Source organism: Buteo buteo, chromosome 2 (genome assembly GCF_964188355.1).
Source record: "Buteo buteo chromosome 2, bButBut1.hap1.1, whole genome shotgun sequence".
NCBI lineage: Eukaryota > Metazoa > Chordata > Aves > Accipitriformes > Accipitridae > Buteo > Buteo buteo.
Window position 1 is genome coordinate 76,948,653 of NC_134172.1, and position 19,423 is coordinate 76,968,075.

General features: G+C 36.0%; 1 protein-coding gene across 4 annotated transcripts in view; it reads right to left on the reverse strand.

Annotated features, from left to right (window-relative positions):
• DIDO1 (death inducer-obliterator 1) overlaps nt 1–19,423 on the reverse strand; it is a 56,341-nt gene that overhangs the window by 29,754 nt on the left and 7,164 nt on the right. For 3 of the 4 annotated variants that reach the window (XM_075020745.1, XM_075020734.1, XM_075020727.1), the window contains exons 2-7: nt 11,656–11,854; nt 9,339–9,449; nt 8,109–9,024; nt 7,475–7,793; nt 4,275–4,487; nt 3,244–3,469 (exon numbers count right to left, since the gene is read on the reverse strand). In XM_075020745.1, coding sequence (XP_074876846.1) covers nt 3,244–3,469; nt 4,275–4,487; nt 7,475–7,793; nt 8,109–9,024; nt 9,339–9,449; nt 11,656–11,752 — 1,882 coding nt within the window. In that variant the 5' untranslated portion in view covers nt 11,753–11,854. Of the gene's footprint in view, nt 1–3,243; nt 3,470–4,274; nt 4,488–7,474; nt 7,794–8,108; nt 9,025–9,338; nt 9,450–11,655; nt 11,855–13,500; nt 13,675–19,423 lie in introns of those variants that run through there. The other variant, XM_075020718.1, reaches the window with a different exon arrangement.

The window sequence follows — 19,423 nt, forward strand, 5'->3', positions numbered from 1 at the left end:
TCACAACTTGAATCTCTGAACAATAATGTTCCTAAATCTCAACAATCCATATACTTGTATCAATTTGGAAGCTAGGATGGCTTAAAATTCAATATAAAAAGTTTACCACTGCATATTACATTAATACCAATTTTCCTAATGAAATTAAAAGCAACTTTTCTGAAAGGGAATGTGACACATATCTAATTTCCTCTTCTATGTGTAGTTCAAATACTGACTGCAACTTTAAAAGTACTTGTACTTAGTATTCACTTAACAAAGCAAGTTCAAGGTATTTCCTACTGTAGTTATTAAATGAATAAAAAGGATTATTTTCACTGGGAACATCAAGATGTAAGACAGTGTCATTAATCAGGCTCCAGATTTTCGTGTACAAAATCACTTCCAAGTACAGCCCTAACTCATCCCCAGAAAAAGCTACAGAAAAAAAATTATGTAGAAACACAAACTAATGGAGTAACGGAGGGAAAAAAAAAAAAAAAGCTGCTCTATATAACTGCATACTACTAGCACCAAGTGTCCTTTCTTTTCTTTTTTAAATGCAGAACAGGTTGGGAAGAGAAAAGGGGGCTTGGTGGCAGGGCTTAGATGCAAATATACTACATGCCCCTATCACCCAGCACATCTGTAAGACTGGCTTGATTTTCTTCTTGCTACTAGTGAAACTACCGTCATATCTAACAACAAAATCTTGTATCTGACAAGTACAGAGTAAACATATAAAGTAAATCCATGTCTGAAATATGATAAACTGACTGATGGAAAGAATATTAGAGAGAACAATTCTGCTAATCGTGTTAAGTTTCCTTAATTCCTAAAGGGCCTCGTGCACTGAAGTCGCAAATAAGGATTTGCGGAACATGGCTTGAAGCTCTGGGAGGATGCGGGTGGTATTTTGAAACACTGTATATGGAAGAATCCTGTCCTTAGCCTCCTCTAGGTGATCTTAAGTCCAAACATTAGACACCTAGATGCCTGAACTAGTCATCTTAAACATCTTTCATAATCAATGTTCAGAAACACACATTTCTAAACAGAGAGTCACTTTGTTCTGAGATTAGTGTCTAAAACAGATGGTATGCTTTGTCCACTGAAGGTGTTTTTCTTGATAGACTAGCTCAGTCTTAAAGAGTTCTAACTTTTAGATACCCTAATTGAAGTGAGATGACTCTCACGAATTTCCGTAATGCTGTAACTTCTATGTTTTTGAAGAGCATATAAAGATTTGTTACATAAATAAAATCTTGTAGAATACTCTTAGAAGATGATGCAATGGCAGCTTCTCAGGAAGATTACAGATCAAACCCATCCATCAAATAGCAGGACAATTTTTTTCACAAATACACAAACAATTTACCTGGGAATTTAGTAATGGCACAGAGTCCCCACATATTAGTACAACTTACCTTAATAATAGCAATCCGAAGGTCTTCCTTGCATTTGGTACGAGAGTTCTTCATCACACGAACTAGGTTGTTTTCTGTTCGTTATTAAAGTCTAGTATATACACATATTTTTGAACTAATTTAAAAATTTAGCTACAGGAATCCGATTTTCTACTGGAATTGGTTAAATCTGTATAACCACCAGTGTGGTAAAACTTAAGAGCAACAGCCCCTTAAAAACCAAATTTGTTGCCTCAAAACCTGTATTCCTGTCTCCTAGAAAAAAAACCCTATAGCAATAAGGACATTTTAAGTGATATGGTTATATGGACACTTGCAATTATATTGAGATAGAAAGTGTCACAAAGATTTGACATGTAAAATAAGCCCTTATAGTTTCATTTACATCTTTCTCAATTTTAGTTATGTTTAACACACTACTGTTTCTGACAAAAAAAGCTACAGTTTCTTTAGAAGAAGCTTAAAAAATGCAAGTTTGTCAAAATATGTATCTTAAGAGTGCACTATAAAAAAGGCACAGGGCCCAAGTAACAAAATACACAACAAAAAAATGCAGGGAAAAATTATACCCATTTAAACATTTGATATGGGTAAATAAAATTAAAACATACCTAGGAAGTCTACTGTGTGCTATAATAATAAACAGCAATTTAGGGTAGCTGGTGTTCCCTCAGTGTTTAAAAATTACACCTAAAAAAAATATCTCATCTTAAAGATAAGTTATAAACTTAACAGTTACTTTACATAGAATGTATGTGTTTAATAACTAGGTTTATTTCTGAAAATAAAATGTAAATTGGCTAAAGTGTGGTTAAGAAAGCTGTGAGAACTGAATTTCTGAATTCATTAATCTTCAAGTGAGTAAACATCAGACACCAGGTCATGTGTTTTGTAAATGTGAAATGTAAGATTTCATCTGAAGTTCCACCGCTGCATTATAAAACTACTTAGCTGGAGTCAATCAAAAAACGGTCATTAGCAGAAAGACTTGTTCAGGCTACAAAGCAGTATTTACTTACCTTTATATGAGTTACAAGGATGCTATTCAAAACCTGCAAAAATATGCAAGGCAATATCTCTGCCTAATATCCACTTAAGATGTGTTCTTGTGTGTGTGGATAATGTGTGAAGTATGAACATACAAATAGACAGGGGCAGGGGGAGAGGAAAAATAAAAAATAAAATAAAAAAAAAAAAAAAAGAGTACTGCCTCCCCCCCCAAACTTAAAAGTAAAGAATGGTCCTTAAATTATTTCATGTAAGGAAGAAAAGCAGCAGGAAGAACTTGGATATGCTTGACAGTTAAAAGCTGTTTGCAGAAGTGTAAAGTATCGTTGGATACCACGTTGAAGATTTCATTCTCGGCACTAGCACTGAAAATGCAAGACCTGAGAGACAGGTGCCAAATCTAAATTACAAAAATACAATTCAAATTAGTACAGTCAATTGCTGATTCACAGTGCATACTGTGGAACCTTTTTGTAAAACTTAACACAAATGTATCAATACTTACCTTTTCTAGATTAGAAACAGTTACTGTCTTTATGGGAAAAATTTAAAGCTTAATCATGTAGTTTTCATCCAGAAATCAGCTGGGTAGATTGATAGGCTCTTAATCATACAACTGACACATGATACAAATGAAACTTCTAAAAGTGTCTCCCATTTGTGTGTATCTCTGTGTGCGAATCTTTGAAGGTGGTGAAAAGTAGTTTGGTGCCATACTAAGAAAAAAAAACCCAAATCCTAAACTCCCTAGTCTTGCAGAGCCAAGAATGGATGGATATTCAAAGAAAATGTAAATGATTATTCAGGAATATCCCTATGCGATACATACATTTGAACAACAGTGAAGATGAAATGGCAGCAGTCCTTTCAGGCTTTACAGCATTGTAATTATGATCGCTTGCCCAGGATGGTGTGCTGTTTTCTGCTGCTGGCTCTTTAACAATAGGTTGAATGTTTGCCTCAGTCTTGGCAGTTGTCAAAACAGTCTTCTTCATATTCATCTCTCTTTTCTCAGGAAATTGTCTCTTTTGGTTTGAAAGAGGCTTAATACCTGCCTGTATGATTAGAAGAAGCTTAATTACTAATAATCATCAAATATATTATAGTCTACAAACAAGCAGAGACATAGTTGCATACATGTACACAAATTTCTTTTATAGTAAGCTCCTGTAAATACATTTGAAATGATGTAATTTCACACTCAACTCTATAAAGCAAAGGTAATATACACTGTAACTTCAGGAAAGAGAATGATAAAGAAACCACCTCAAAACAACAGTATTATCAAGTTGTGGGATTGGTTTTGGTTTGGGTTTTTCTTGTTTGTTTGTTTGAAAAACTACTGCCCATTTTATAGTGGTTTCCAAAGGGAAAGGAGAAGGTTTTGGTTTCATCTTTTTGCTTCACAAAGCACACATACAATGTCACATTAGTTCACAATTCACAGTAATGCTAAATTACTGCCCAAAAGCCAGTAATTTGGAGTTTAAAAAAGGTAAAATTAACTTGGAGTAAAATTTAAGTAAAAAAGATGTACTGCTTACCCTTTTTTTTTTTAAAGGTAAATTAATTTGGAATTAAAGTAATTAAAAAAAAAAGGTGTGCTGCCAACCAGAAGGCCCTTGCAAGAAACTATACAGAGGCAATTATTAAGATTTTTAAAATGTGACAGGAAAACATTTTATTGTTGGAAGAATCAAACAATGCTCTTACCACAGAAAAAGGCAAGAGAACAACAGAAAAATAGAAAGCTCCTCTTCAATGCAGGACTTGGCAATTTTATCTGACTCAAAAAGGAGAGCACAGAAACAAGCCACTGCGCTTCAGGACAACTGTTTTGGATCATAAAAATAAGCTTACCTGCAGTTGAGATTTTGGCATCCCAGGTTTTTCAGATTTTGGTTTGATCTTCTCTTTAGGTTTTGGTTTTGCATCTTTGCCAGCACTTAAAAACTTCATAGTGGCTGCAGCATGTTTGAGAATGCAGTCATTGCTGCAATACACAGAATCAGGCTGAGCCAAATTAAAACAGCCAGGACCAATGCACTTCGATGCACCAGGAGCTTCAATTACCTACAGATTGAAATGAAGTGAGTTCAAACTTCAAAGAGGAAAGAACAGAAACATACCTTTATAACATGAAGAAATGCCCACATATATGTGCAGACTGCAGCTATGACTGTTAGTCGCTTGCACAATTGCCAGCGTGAAGACAACCTTCATTCATGATATAACAGAAACAACCCATACAAAGGTAAGAATTTCACTCTTGTAACACACTATTTTCAGAACATCTTGTATTTTCAAGTGGTTGGTCTGCTAGCAGGGAACTAAGGGAGGCTGGTTTCCTAAATTTTCAGATCCCATAAGCACACAAATGCTTTTTTCTGCTCCTCTATGTCATGTGAGAAATCTCCTTAATAATGCAGAACTGGCTTCTCAATAGCAAGGTTTCTAAAACACATTTTACTTATATATCACCATCAGCTGCTGTCCTCAACCATGCACATGTGCAAAATGAGGCACTCAGCTATACAAGTGTACAGGTAATTCTTGCTCTAGAGGTTTACCAAATTTAATTTTAGAAGTCTCCAACTTAGATAAACACAACCATTCTCCAACACAATTTTGCCATAGCCTAATACTTCTACATATTGAGAAGTTTCCATATGCAGTCTGTACTTTCCTGTACCTTACAATTACTCTCCATTTATATCTAAGTGGTATATACTAAGCATTTCCTCTTCAAATGTTAAGATTTAGAAAATAGCATATTCCTTGAAAACAGAATACATTAGGTCAAAGTCGAGAAATATTTGAAAGCTCTTTAGGCTCCAGCACATCACCTCTAAGTATTACACCTTTAGTCTCACTCTTCCAGATTACTCCCAAAAATGTTATACAACTGACCTAACACTCAGAACTACCGTAGTTCTAGACAGCCTCTCCCCTATCAATATTAACTGCAATTTGTAATTACTACAAATAAATTTTTCAGGAATATTTCCAGTAAAAAAATATTATTTGCATAGTGTAGCTTATTTTTCCCCAGTCAAAAGTCAGTAAGACAGTATCTGCTGCAGTCTGATAAAACCTGGGTTTGGGAATTTTCCCATAAAAATTAAGTTTATGCTTTAGAATACTTTTCCATCACGTACACACTTAACTGTGATGTACAAGAAAGAAGTATCAATTCATGTTCCCTAAGAAGCACCTCAAACTTCAGATTAACTGAACTGTCATTTCTAATGAAGTGCATTTACTCGGATGCTGACAAAATTTTCAGTGTTGATGTGTGTACTTACACAGTTTCTAGGAGTTTTAACCACAAACCAAAATTCTACAGCTATACGTGCTTATGGACAGCAACAAAAAGGAGTCTTTCTCAAAGTGCTTAGAATTTTGGTGTAAGAGAACAAATAAACTGAATAATGAGACTGTTTAGTCACCATAACACAGAGTGATCTCAGCACATCAACACAGGAAATAGCAATGGCCTTTCTGCCTAGAACGGGCAGGGAATTCTGCAGAGAGAGTGGTGCTTATTTATACAAGCCATACAGGGATCTTAATTGAGGTATGAGGGACAGCATGGGCTAAACAACAGACTTCAACTGTTCAGTTCTCTCAAAACATGGTACCACCTGGCAAACACAAGTAGAGCAGTTCCATTCCATTTCCAAATGCCAAAATAATACCTAAAATACAAGCAGTTCTTCCCTAGGAGGCAATGAGTTAATGATAATTATGTTTTTCTTTCACTAAAGGAGAGATGCCTAACACATTCAAGTAACTTCTTAGCATGCTAATATTGAAGCATAATTGGTGATACTCAGAAGCAGAACTTAAAATTAATACTAACACTGTCAGCAAAATGCAGACCAACACCAACAGAACTGGACTAGCAAAAACATTTTTGTGTACAAAGAACAACGAATGTATTTGAAACTGTATTTGAAAACATATTTGAGAAAAATACTGTTTTCCACACATTTATCTTAAAATAGAAATATTTACAGTTTTAAGCTCAAGCTGTTCTGATCTATACATTAAGCTCACTATGCTGATATGGATAGCTCTGTTATTTAAATTGACTAGAAGTGGGTAGTGGTCCATAAATGTTTTGTAGAAAATGTACTACAACAGAAAGACTTCTCTAGAGATAGGCTTATACTCAAACTTATACTTATTCTAGGGATGATTTCAAAGTTTAAAGATTAGGCATGAAAGAACAAAATCATACAGAAAAAATATGAATAGCTGTAGCATTCTAACAGCAAACACACTAAACATGCTCTTCAAGGCATAGTAAGAAGAAAAGGAAAATGTTCAAGATGTTGGCATTACTACAGTAGCTTAGGCAGTACAAAGACAACCACCGTAGCATGAATTTTAAATTTGTGTACATTGAGCTAGAGAAGCTTCTTTGCCTGTATTTTGATTTGGGTATGGAACTTGCTATTATAAAATTTAAGCTTCTTTTCTATTTTATGCCAGAATTTGCAATAATTCAAAATACACATTTTTATGTTAAAAAAGGCAGTATAAAACAATTCTGTATGTACTAATAACTTGAAGAAGCATCAGGACAAAAATCAGAACTTCAAAGACTAATTGGAAGCACAGAGGAAGTACAGTTGGAATTAACTCCAAGAGACTTTTGTCAATGTTAAGTAAAAAGTTTCACTATCACTGAAAATGCCCAAACTGTTGGGAGATTATTTCAAAGCTAGTATAAACCAGTCCAGAATTCTAATACTTTTATTAAAAGAACAGCTTATTATTTGACTTCCAAAACAGTATTTAGAAAGGGCAGAATAGCACAACGCATTTCCTTACACCTAAATAAAACTTTTAAATCCCCCACTTCAAAATAACACTTAGTTTTAGTTCCTGTGCTGACAGAACTATGGATAAACTTCTGCTAAACAGTATTATTTAGTGGGTTGTTCAGCTTCATATTTAGCTTTAAAAAAACCAAGTCAGATTTAAAGCCATACAAGTAAGCCATTGTCTCAATGTAATCAGTGAAACACAAAAATAAGAAACAAAATACTTACAGGTTGAAATATCTTTAGTTTTTTCTTCCCACTTGGATTCGCAGCTTTTTCAATCCTACCCTTGATCCCTTGGTCCTCAACAGATTTTTGTTCAATTGTTCCTATGCTTGTGAATTCTGTGCCATCCACATTTACTTGCCCCGCTTTAGCTTCCTGCTGGTCTATTTCTGAAGCAGGCTCATCCTGTCCCTGTAGAATGGTGCAGTTCGGACAGATATAGTCCTCGCCATTCCTTTCCAACAATCGCCCTCGAGCTTCAGAAATACCCACGCAGTCACCATGAAACCATTCCTCACATCTATCACAACAAATCATAAACCTGAAAAAAAAACCCCCACGGATCAGTAAGACATTGTGAAATGAAAAGACAATTAATGCTCAACAGATATTTCAAGAAGCAGATCTTAAGTACCCTGTTAAAGTACCAGTATACTGTTCTGCCTCACTGTTCATTTCTGTATTCGTTTATCCCCCCTTTAAATATTTGTTATAAACTGTCCCCCCCAACTTCAAATACACCCAAGAGCTCATTTGCATATACTCAAAAAGTAGAGCATTAGCATCTGGTTTGATTTTTCATCACAGAAAAATTCCAACTATTTGCACCGCATTTTTACTTGAAACATTTGCCTACCTGTTGTTATGAGGCTGACGACAAATACAGTACAGTGCATTTGGGTCATAAATCTCAGACTCAGGTTTGCTTTTGGGCAGTTCTTCGGGTTCTTCATCTGTGATCCCTTTTGCGCCAAGAGCAGGCTTTACCTCCTTCTGAACCTGAAGATCTTCAGTGTCTTCCTCAGACACAATCACTTGACTTGCAATCTCAGTGTTGTCTGCAGTCTCAGGCTCTTGTTTGACAGGCAACTCAGACTCACCTTGTTTTTCAGGCTGGACATCACCTGTTTCTGTAGGATCTTGTTCTGAATTTCTTTTCCTCAGACGGTTCTGTATATCCTTCAATGTCAGCTGCACAGGTTTCTGTTCAACACGTTTCTTTCTTAGTCGATTCTGCAGCTCCTTTAGTGTTAACCCATCACTATCACTATCAGAAGTATCATCATCTTCCTCTTCCTCTTCCTCCTCCTCCTCCTCTTCTTCTTCCTCTTTTGTGCCTCTGCTTTTAGAGCCTTTCTGATCCTTGCAACTCCTAGTGTTAATTCTCCGAGTCACAGGTTTTATATCGGGAGTGCTCTCAACACTATCTTCTGAAGCAGTTTCAGCATCTGTAGCTGGACAGGATGCTGGTTCACTTGAATCTTCCAGAGTAGTAGGAACACTCCTCCTCCCTCTGCGTCTTACTGTTGTAAGAAATTCTTCCACTCTTTCTGTTCGCTTTGGTTGCCGACCACTACGCCTAAGGTTTAAGCTTTGTTGCTGCTGTTGTGGCTGTTGTTCACTACAGTCCACATCAGTATCTCCTGCACCTTCTCGCTTAGCAATTGTAGTTCTTCGAAACCCCCAGGTTTTCCTGAACTCTTTACTTGTAGGCTTGATAGTTTTTTGCTCCTCCTCATTGCTTTGCTCACCTTTATCATCCAAAGCTGACGCTAAAAGCAAGGGAATAGTTATTAAACTGGTGGTGAAGGAAGATGTTTTTTCTTAAAAGTTTTTTTCAACATAGTATTATTTTCTTTCTGATAATATAGATATCTCCACCTCATTTTATGACCCTGAAAACGGATAAAATGCTTTCTTGTGAATGTAAGACAACAGCAATAGCAATTAAGTACATCACTGAACACTGTGCCAACATAATCCAGCTGTTACAAACTCTTCTGTTATTTAGAAATATATGTATATACACACACACAACAGACAAATAAGCCTATTTTCTGCTCAATATAAAAGGAAGAAATCTTACCAGGAGAACTATTTTCCATGTTGTCGGTATTAGACTCAGATTCTAATGGTACTGGCTGTGAACTTACAGCTTGTTCCATAGTACGGACACCACTGTCCTCACCCTGAAATGCTGAAGAGATACATAAGGTTCAAAACTCAGATCCAAAAATATTCATAGCCTAAGCAATTATTAAATATTCTGATGTAATCTCATTCTGCTATTGTAACAAATAAGTAACTTGAATTTCAAGCCAAAAATAGTCACTGAATATCAACAAAAAGTTGACTGAATCCCTTCAAAGTACTAAGTTAAATATATGGGTTTGGACACTATACTGACATGTTTTATCAAACAGCCTTTTCATGGTATGAACCTACTCCCTGGGGTCTGTCCGTGGAAAAACCTATAGCAGTTCCACTCCTTATGTGGACACAGGAACCATGCGTGCACCAGTGTGAAAGACTATGGAGCAGAACAAGGAGTCATCCAAACAGACAGTGCAGACACAGTTACTGTTTTAAAGGTGAGGATGATATTTGATATCAATAACGTTTTCTGGTAGAAAGGACTGCTGATTACCTGCAGCAGGATAAGGAGCAAGGTAGAAACAACACCAAGTTTAAAGAAATTAAAAGCTACTGCTGTTTAGATAATACAGGGTTAGTCAAAGAATAACAAGGTTTTGGATTTTAAACAAAATGTAAAACCAGAGAAACACCCTAGTCTTCCTTGTTAAAATAAATTAGGCCTGTACCTTATCTATTAAATAGTTTAGCTGCTATTTTTAAGTTGTTTCAGAAGCACTGGTGGGTATTCAGGATAAAACAACACACTTTCCCTTCATTATTTCTCTAACAAGGTTTATGGGATAGAAGAAGTTATACAGAAAAGAACAAAATAAAAATCTTCCCAAACATCTCTCTGGAAAAAAAAAAAATCTGCACTGAATGAAACTTGAGAAAGGCTGCTCCTTGATATGATTATTTACAAAAAGGTTTTCAACCTGTATGATCTACCAGAAAGACAAACATCACCCCCACCCCACCCCAAACCCCAAAAGATTCAGCAAAACCCCTCCAACTATCACAGACAGAGCCATGGCTGGGGTGGGGGGGATAGGGGGGGTGGGAAATCTGTGAAATCTGTGCTGACAACCAGGATCCCTTTCTTCTCAAAAGTCTTTTCCAGCATACTAGGAGACTCTCTTATTTGAGAAGACAGAAGCAAGTGAGAGAAATAAATATAAGATCTGAGACTGCATTTTGAGTATTTCAGGAATAACCTGGTTTGAACAAGTATTAAAGTAGAATTACATCATGGTGCAATGTTTTCAATGAGTTACATGCCATGTAAATGCTCTCCTAAATGCATGCAGAAACTATGTTTTACAGTCATTGCAATTACATTGCTCATGTGAAACTATAATATGCAGTAGTAAGCATACCTCAATTGGGTAAACAGAAACAGTACTTTAAAGACAACAACAAAAAACACCCCCAACTCTCCCCCGAGAATGTTTTTTGGAATAGTTATTGTATATACCTGGCTCAAGGATTGCACAGGTAAGCCAAAAGGGAACATTAACAGAATTCCTAAACAACAGTACTTGCTGAAAGAATCAAAGATATTTCTAACAGTTGTACATATTACAGCTCCAAGTTTTCAGAGGCATCCTTTAGTATGCTTTTCCCAATCTTACAGTGTACACTGGTGATAAAAGCCTCCTTATTTCATATACTGCATCAGTTGCATTACAGTTTTGCCTTATCGAACATGATCACTCTATAGTGCAACTCCTCTGCTTTCTAGTGTTATATTTAACAATGCTTCAACAGAAAGTTAACTGTCAATGCTATGGAATCATAAACATCCATGCAGATGTATTAAAAAAATTAACACTTAAGTTGTAACTTAAGAGTCATTTCAGTGAGATACTATAAAAGTTGCAGACTCCAGAACATCAATTTAAATAGTAACATTACTTTTAACACTACAACCAGAATAAGAAGTGAATTTTAAGCCTGTAGTAAACAGGCAAAAAGCTGAAACTGCTTCAATCTGATACGAAATTCCATTAAGTCCCCCCGTAAAAAAATCACTAACTATAATTTTTTAAATTTTGTTTACAAAACCACACTAAAATTATATTCACACCAGAAGAAGGCTGCAATGGAAGTAAGGGAACAAGTCAGAACAGTTAAAGTTTACATCTTGCTTAACTTGGAAGATGAAGAAATGTTAAAAGCTATAAGCAGAGGTAATCCAAATTCTGAGATTTAAATTTCAGATAAAATGTAAAGAACTAAGTCTCTTCAATATCCTCTATGTGCTTTACCTGACACAGCATTAAAGGTTCGAATGGTTTCTCCCTGCAGAGCTGAATGAAAAGGAGAGCCAGAGGAGGGCAGCAAAGGATCAGAGTCATTCAGCATTATCCTTCCAGCACATGCTGAATTTCCTGATTCAGAAGTGCCAGACTGAGTCTCGGAGTTGTCAGCAGGACCAAATATCAATCCTCCTTTTCCTGCTGGCTCCTGGAAAAGAAAGAAGGGACAAAATAAGGCACTGATATGTTATGAACTTATCTTAGTATTTTTTACATAAATTTGGAATTGTTTTGCCCCTATTACACTATAAAGCAAATTCCATTATTTTGCCTTCTTGACAGTTTTCTACTTTCAGAAAGACACTAAAACTGGAAAGAAAAGTCAAAGTAAAGCAATACCACCTCCACCACTTATGAACAGCTGAGACCTTTGAAATAAATACAAATTATGATTGTACTCTTATCAATTCATTTAGATCCCATTAAGATTTTCAGAACAGTAACAAACTGTAATCAACGAGTCTATTCCACTCACAGTATTTAAAAGTATTCTGAGAGTGAAACTTACTAAGTGTATATTGTGAAATGAAAATGCAGAAATGCTTTTAAACTCCATCAGCATGCCCAAGGTTACAGTAGGGAAGATTTACCAGTTTGTACTAAATTTCATCACAGAAGACATCTATCTGCAGCTTTGAGGATTTAAATCCAAGAGGCTACTCAGTGGTTTTGCAAGATGGGGTAATAAAAATTTATAGCTGAGCTTCAGAATTAAAGAATATTCCTTATCACTGTCCTTTTCACCAATAAGGTTTGCAATATAGAAAGTTTCAGAAGCTTTATTTCAAGGACAGCAGATTATATCAATAACACACTTTCCCAAAAATTAACCCTTGGAAAACATTTCAAAATCATAAGGCATTCATTTAAAGCATCTGAACAAGAACAACTTTTTAGTCCAAGGGTCCCAATTCACATGCAGAATGGCAATAGAACATCAACACTGACTTCTTCCTTCAAGCAGGTGAGCTTGAAAATCAGCAGGAAATGCCTGCATTTAACCCCAAAGTAGTCTACCAAACTACAAGAACACTGGAAGAGAATTTGGGAGGAAAAGGAGGACCATACGGACAGAACAGAAAAAGTCACTTTTGAACTGGCCTATAAAATAAATTAGTGAAGACAAAACAACATTATTTGACACAGGCTCTGCAAGTCAGCATTCTGCAATTAAAGATGCAGGGGAACTGCCACAGGATATAACTAAAACATTAATAATTCTTTTAAAGGAGTAAAAGCTGACTGTCAATACTCCAGGTGGGGAGACATACAAATTTAAGAACAGACTAGATAGTCCCTCATAGACATGCCAATACACAGTCTGACTCTTCTTTTTAAAGAATGTCTTTTTTTTTTTTCAAATCTCTCAAGCCCCCAACTCTTAAAGCATCTTTGCTGTTTAGAAACACTTTTTACTAAGCAATGATCCAGCTCTAGGTGTTCTCCAATGCCATGTCACCATCCCAAAAATAAGGAGAGGGGAAAAGAGAAACCCCTCCCCAAATCTGATTTTACTCAGTGGATCACTTTATTATTTCATAAACAATAATTCTCAAAATTTGCATGACTGTGGCAAATCAGAATTACAAAAAAACCCATGAGTGTATAGCTAGATGCACATCAGTATTTCCCTCCCCTATACCTTCTCTATAGTGGATTAAGTACATTATCTACATTCTTTCCCTCAGCCAACTATTCCCACTCCAAAAAGAGGAGGAAAAAATTAAACAAAAAAAGACAATAGAATAAACTAATTGTGAAGACCCTAGTGCTATATCTCATGGCATTGAATACCTGCTCTAATATGTATTTTGCTCCATTGTCTGAATCAGTGATTATATCCAGGAAGTCAGTCACTGATGGCTGAAGACAGTCTGAGTTTAAAGTGCCTTCTTCCACGCTGTTGTTCTGTAATAACCTTTCAATCTCCCTGTTCAGAATCTCCAAATGATCACACATCATGCAATTTTTAAGTGATATTCCTAAAGGAAGAGGGAAAGTCAGCTAATCACTTCTTGTTCAACTCTAATATTAAACTATGAAACAAACTATGCCTCTATAACATGCAAAAAGTGCATCTTATTTGAAAAATTTATCCAGTAACATACTAAAGAAAGAATTGTCTGAAGGATTGACTTCATAGTGCACAATTACGTATCTGTGCATTCAAGGCCCTGTGTGCAACACACTCTTTACGATTATGTTTGAGCCACAGAGCCAATATCACTAAAGCATTCCAAAAACGGAATTGGCATCCTCTCTTCCTAGGAAACATTCTGGCTCGTTGAACATAATACATTTTAAAATGTTAGTCATAGCCCACCCAGCAGCAAGGCTGCACAGTGCACAGCCTACAGCTCTGATTTAACATAAAATAGCATTTTAAACACAAATAGTAGTTGAAAACTAAGTGATTCTATGCAGGAATCATGCTGCTTTTTGCATTAGTAATGTTATCTCGTTATTATTACCTGTATTATTACATCTATTACCTACAGGAAAAAACTTCCAACAGAACTGCAATTTTAAAATAATTTCAAATTTGAGAGGTACAAAAAATCAGTACACTTAAACCACTAAAACTGCAGACCCCCTACATTTGCTGTAAAATGCTTGGTTGTTTCTTATTATTATTTAGTATCTCCATTTTTTCCTCTCCCCATTTGGTCCAAATTTTTTTTCATGAAAAACAGAGTAAGTTTCAAACTTATTTTACATGAATCTGCTCTTGCAGAACTGCATCTTAATACAGGTTGAACTTAAATGTCCAAAAGAGGCTGAAAAATGAAGTATCATCAAAACATAAAAGTACAAAGCCTTAACTCACACTTACACTTTTAAACCTAGCAAACCTGCTGGCATTTCTAAGCAAATGTTCTAGTAACTGCGTGCAAAAATATTTACTACAACATAAGTCAACTTTGGAAGTCTTCAAATATCTGTTTCTCATCCCAATTCAGTATTATTTTTGTTCACTTTATTTTGTTTGTTCTCAAGTTAACTATTCAATTGCAGTTGAGATACTGACAGAAATGTAAGCTGAAGCAGCAAAGTAGTAATCTTGTTTCAAAGGAATTGAACATCCATGACCAACTTAATCTTATTCGTCCTAATGCAGTACATTAATCACATTTCTGAAACTGGAAGTTCTAACTGGAAACTTACGATTTTTGTAGTTCCCCTAATAGACAATTTCCATCAGCATCATCCTGCCTTTCTGCCACATCTCCTTCAGAAAGGATATTAAGTACCTCTGAAAAATCTGAGGCATGAATCTCCATAAATGATGGGACAGAACAGCAAAATACTGTTAATAATAAACATGTATACCATTGCTTATTCAAAAAGTCCTCTGGTTTTGCTTAGGTTAACAACTTCTATGATAAGCAATCCCCAATGTGAAAATGCATAAGCTTTAAGACGAACTATAAATAACGTTAGAGACACAAATCAAGAGTTTCTTAAAGCAAAAATATCTTCTCCCTTCACAGATGAAGTAAGTTTTGCCAATACAAACCCTAGGTTGACTTAAATGGTTACATAAGATACACAGCAGGTCCTCATTAAACAATGCATTCGCAGTGCTTATTAAATCCATGTTTATGGACTATGAAGAGCAGAAGTACAACCCTAACACTACTTGAGCTGCTACTGTCCTGCTCCCTTTTCCCATGCTCAGTTACATGGTCTATGACACATCTACCCACAGACCTCCACCACAGAAATAGTCCCCTGACTCCTTAGTAAACACACAGCTTATGAACTTAGCAGAAAATGAACCCACCAAAGACTGATCCAAAAGGATAAAAAAAGCAAACATCAGAACTAGTGTAAAGACGTGCAAGAACAGGGATGGAGAACAAGATCCCCTTAAGCAGGCTGAGCTGGCATAGCACCTTGCTGCTATCTCATTCAACACTTGCACACCATCATCCATCCGTGCAGCAAGCGCTCATCAGACCTTAGTCAGCAGGATTTCATTAACTGCCCCCTCAGTCAAGACTGTTTTAAGCTTGCAAACTGTAATAATGTGAGCATTCCAGTGAAACAGAACAGTCACTTATCTAAAAGTGGAGCATAAAGCTGATGCACATTATCTTGAGAAAGAATACTCAGACAAGAAAACATTTATCTAGGCTTTTCTTCCCCCATTAATTTCCAAGTAAAATGTTCCAGTTTTCCCAAAACAAGTTAGGCACTTTAATTCACTCTGGACTGAAATTCCAGAGGCAATCAAAGCACAAAAATATACTACCCTGGGGGGAGGGGAAATCACAAAACTATCACGAGATTTTAATTTCAATTTGGTCAACTACTCTCAAGCAGTGACAAACCCAAAAACACAGGGCTGCCCACTCTGTAAGACTAGATCATTCACTCACATTCAGCATCCCTCTGGATTCTCTACCACAAATCTGTGTTTCTCAGTATACATGGCTTGGAGAAATTCCAGAGCAGTATCAGCAGCCAATTTAACAAGAGACAGAAAAGATATTCCCAAATTCCAAATCCTGATACTGCAATACCACTTGTTCACAAACATGCAATGCATATTGAAAATCACACACCTTCATTAAACAACAACAAAAAAGAGAAAGCTTGTAATCTCACCCTACTTTTCCGTAAATATATTGCCCCTCTCACATTCAGACAAAATCTCAAAACCTCAAGAAAAGCATACTGCTCTCTACTGCCATTTTTGTAACGCAGCCGTTTACAAATCTCAGGCAAAAAGGAAGACAGATTATCTATGCCAGTAACTCAGAGCTGAGAGATGTTAACTGCAAGACAGGCAGCTTGAAGACACCTGGATCTGCTGATGCTGACTTCATTAAGCCCTTTTTAAGATGCCTCAATGTAACATCTTAATCTGATGATGGCAGAGCAAGGCTTTTAAAGAACATCAACATTTTCCCATCTTTTTGTGTTTATATTTTTAGACAAAGGCCAATTCAACAAATATACATTCAGATCAGTATCTCCACTTTTATTTTTTCTCTCATTTCCCTGAAGAGGTAATAAAACATTCAATGGGCCCACTGACTGCATAAAGACTTTGTCTTTTCTAGAACTTATTATTTTTAACTGCATTAAGAATTCCCTGCCTCAGTTAACTGGGAAGACTTCACTCTAAAAAAGGATCTTGAAAGAAAGCTTAGTAATAAAACCTTTAACATGAACTAAAAACAAGCAAAAGAAATAACTTTACTTCTCCTTTACCTGAGGACTTGTGTACAAAACAAAACAAAAATCTGTGTCAGAATTCAGGGTAAATTCTTCAGTTTCAGCTTACTAGCTATTTTATTTAGTTTTTTGAGGAATCTAAATGAAAGACTAGTGATCTTTATCCTCTCATTAATGTTAATCCTCACTGTCAACAGCCAGATGACAAAATATGCTGCACCTTATTCCATGTTCTTGGATGTCAGCACTCTTCAATACTGAGACAATTTGCTGTAATTGCACAAATTCTGGTATCTCATTATTTAAACATTATACAAGCACCTTGCATGAATGCTTTAGTCCAAATGACTAATATCTGTCACCTACTAGTTCTCTTACTCCCTACTCACCCTGAGAACTCTACAGATGTCTTCAATTTTGAAAGACCTCATGCATACTCATCCCTCCACAAGCATCCAAGAAAGCAAGGTTCACCTCATATTTAAAACTTGTGATAGACCCTCATACTCACAGTTTCAGTGTGACCTGTTACCTAACAAAGGTTCTACTGTGACAGAGAAACAAAGGCATTTTTTAAGAAACAAAGGCACTTTTGGGTTTTTTTTTTTTTTGTTTTTTTTTTGTTTTTTTTTTGTTTTTAAGTCTTCATATTGAAGCTCCAGTTACTGATTTAGATACATTATGGAAATTCAATGGCCAGGGCCCAAGGACAGGGCAGAAATCTCAAACAACCACAATGGCTAATATAAGGTTCAGCAACTTTCTGAAAACTAGGGTTAGTGAGAAGACAGAAGACTGTTTGCATCTGCAAAGAAATTCAAAGCCTAAGAATCTTATACTTTCCAGCTTTTAAAAGCAGTTATCATTCATCAGTGACCAGTTTCATCGCCATGTCCTGACACAAATCCAGTCTATGCCAGTATTTAAGATACTAGATTCAATTACAATGACTTGTAATGGGCCTTTAGTTATATTTTTCTGAGTGTTTCTTCAAAATTAGAAGGCTTGACATGCAAGGTATTTGGCTAGAACCAAAATATCTAGGGTAGTTTTCTTAAATGTCAAAGAAACTGCAGGATGTTATAAACAGGACAGAAAGCATCCTTTCCAGAATGATGTAACAGTGATTCCAATCACAATTGACACTGCTCATTTTATTCCCTGTAAAAGAGGCACTGGGCTTGGCCTATGCCTCCTTTAAGTGTTAAAAAATTCCTAATAAACAAATATATTAATATTACATGAGAAAAAAAATAATCTGAGAACTCACGTAAGCAGTTCTGATGCAAATAAAGGAACTGTTGGTATGGCATAGTTGATGCCACTCCCACTCAGAAGACTGATACCATTGAAAATTACTTTGCATCCCTGTTTGTCAAAGATGACATCTGGGAAACCTTCACTTTCTACTAAGCAGCACCAAAATTAATCCCTTGCATCAACAAGCATTACAAAAGTAGCCCAAAGGAAGTCAGTAGGACAAAAGTATTTTGTATATAAATGAGCCGTTCCATTCAGGCCATGGACAGAAGGTACAATCCCTTGAGCCCTAAGAACAGGAGGAAACAGGTTCTGTGCTAGCACTGGAAAAAGCCATGCCCACAGAGGGCTGCAGTGCAGTCCCCTCCATCTGCTGTTCATTCATGAAAGATGCAAGAGCAGACTACTTACATGAGAAGCAACAGAAAATCAGATGACCAAGTACAACTAGTATATGGTCTTTTATTTTCATATACAATGTATCCATTGCTTACTGATTTAAGTATCTTCCTTCTGAAAGTAGGAAAACACTTTTCAAAAAGTTGCAAAATGGGAATGTTGTGACAGGACGGAAGCAATGAGAGTTGGAAAAAAGCAGCAGCCATACGGCTCGAGTCTGGATATGGTGAGACATAAGAAAGTTGTGATCCTGAACTCCTCCCCTACACCTCAAACGATTTACTATCTCACTACTTGACTGCCATAAACAAACTGCAGTTCAAGGTCAAAAGTCCAGACGTACCTGGTACATACAAAGATCTTATGCCAGAGGAAGTTTACATTTGAAAGATCATGTTAAAAATAAAATTTGCATAAAATCAAATTATTTCAATGCTATAACACTACAAAAAAAGTAACACTTATCTGTAAATGCTTTTCTGGCTATCGTTAAGCATGGTAAATTAATTCCAAGATTATAAACAAACCTACCACCTCATATACCTGCAATATCAACAACTTAAAAGTGGCAGTTAATTCCTTCCTAGAGTCAATATGTTACTCCCATTAAAAAAAGTTAACACTTTAATAAGCTTTTAAGTAGATTCAGTAATATGTAATTCAGTAATACAGCCATGTTCCTCAAAAATACCCCATCCTAATTTAAGAAATGTGTGCTCTTCTTAAATACTGCATGAAGCAGTAATAATTCTAGGCAAATATGAACAGTGCTATACAGTCAAATTAGGACAAAGCATCACCAAGATCTAGTTTTAAGGTAGCTTTTAGTATCAGAACAGTATTTCAACCACAGATGCACATAACACAACATGAT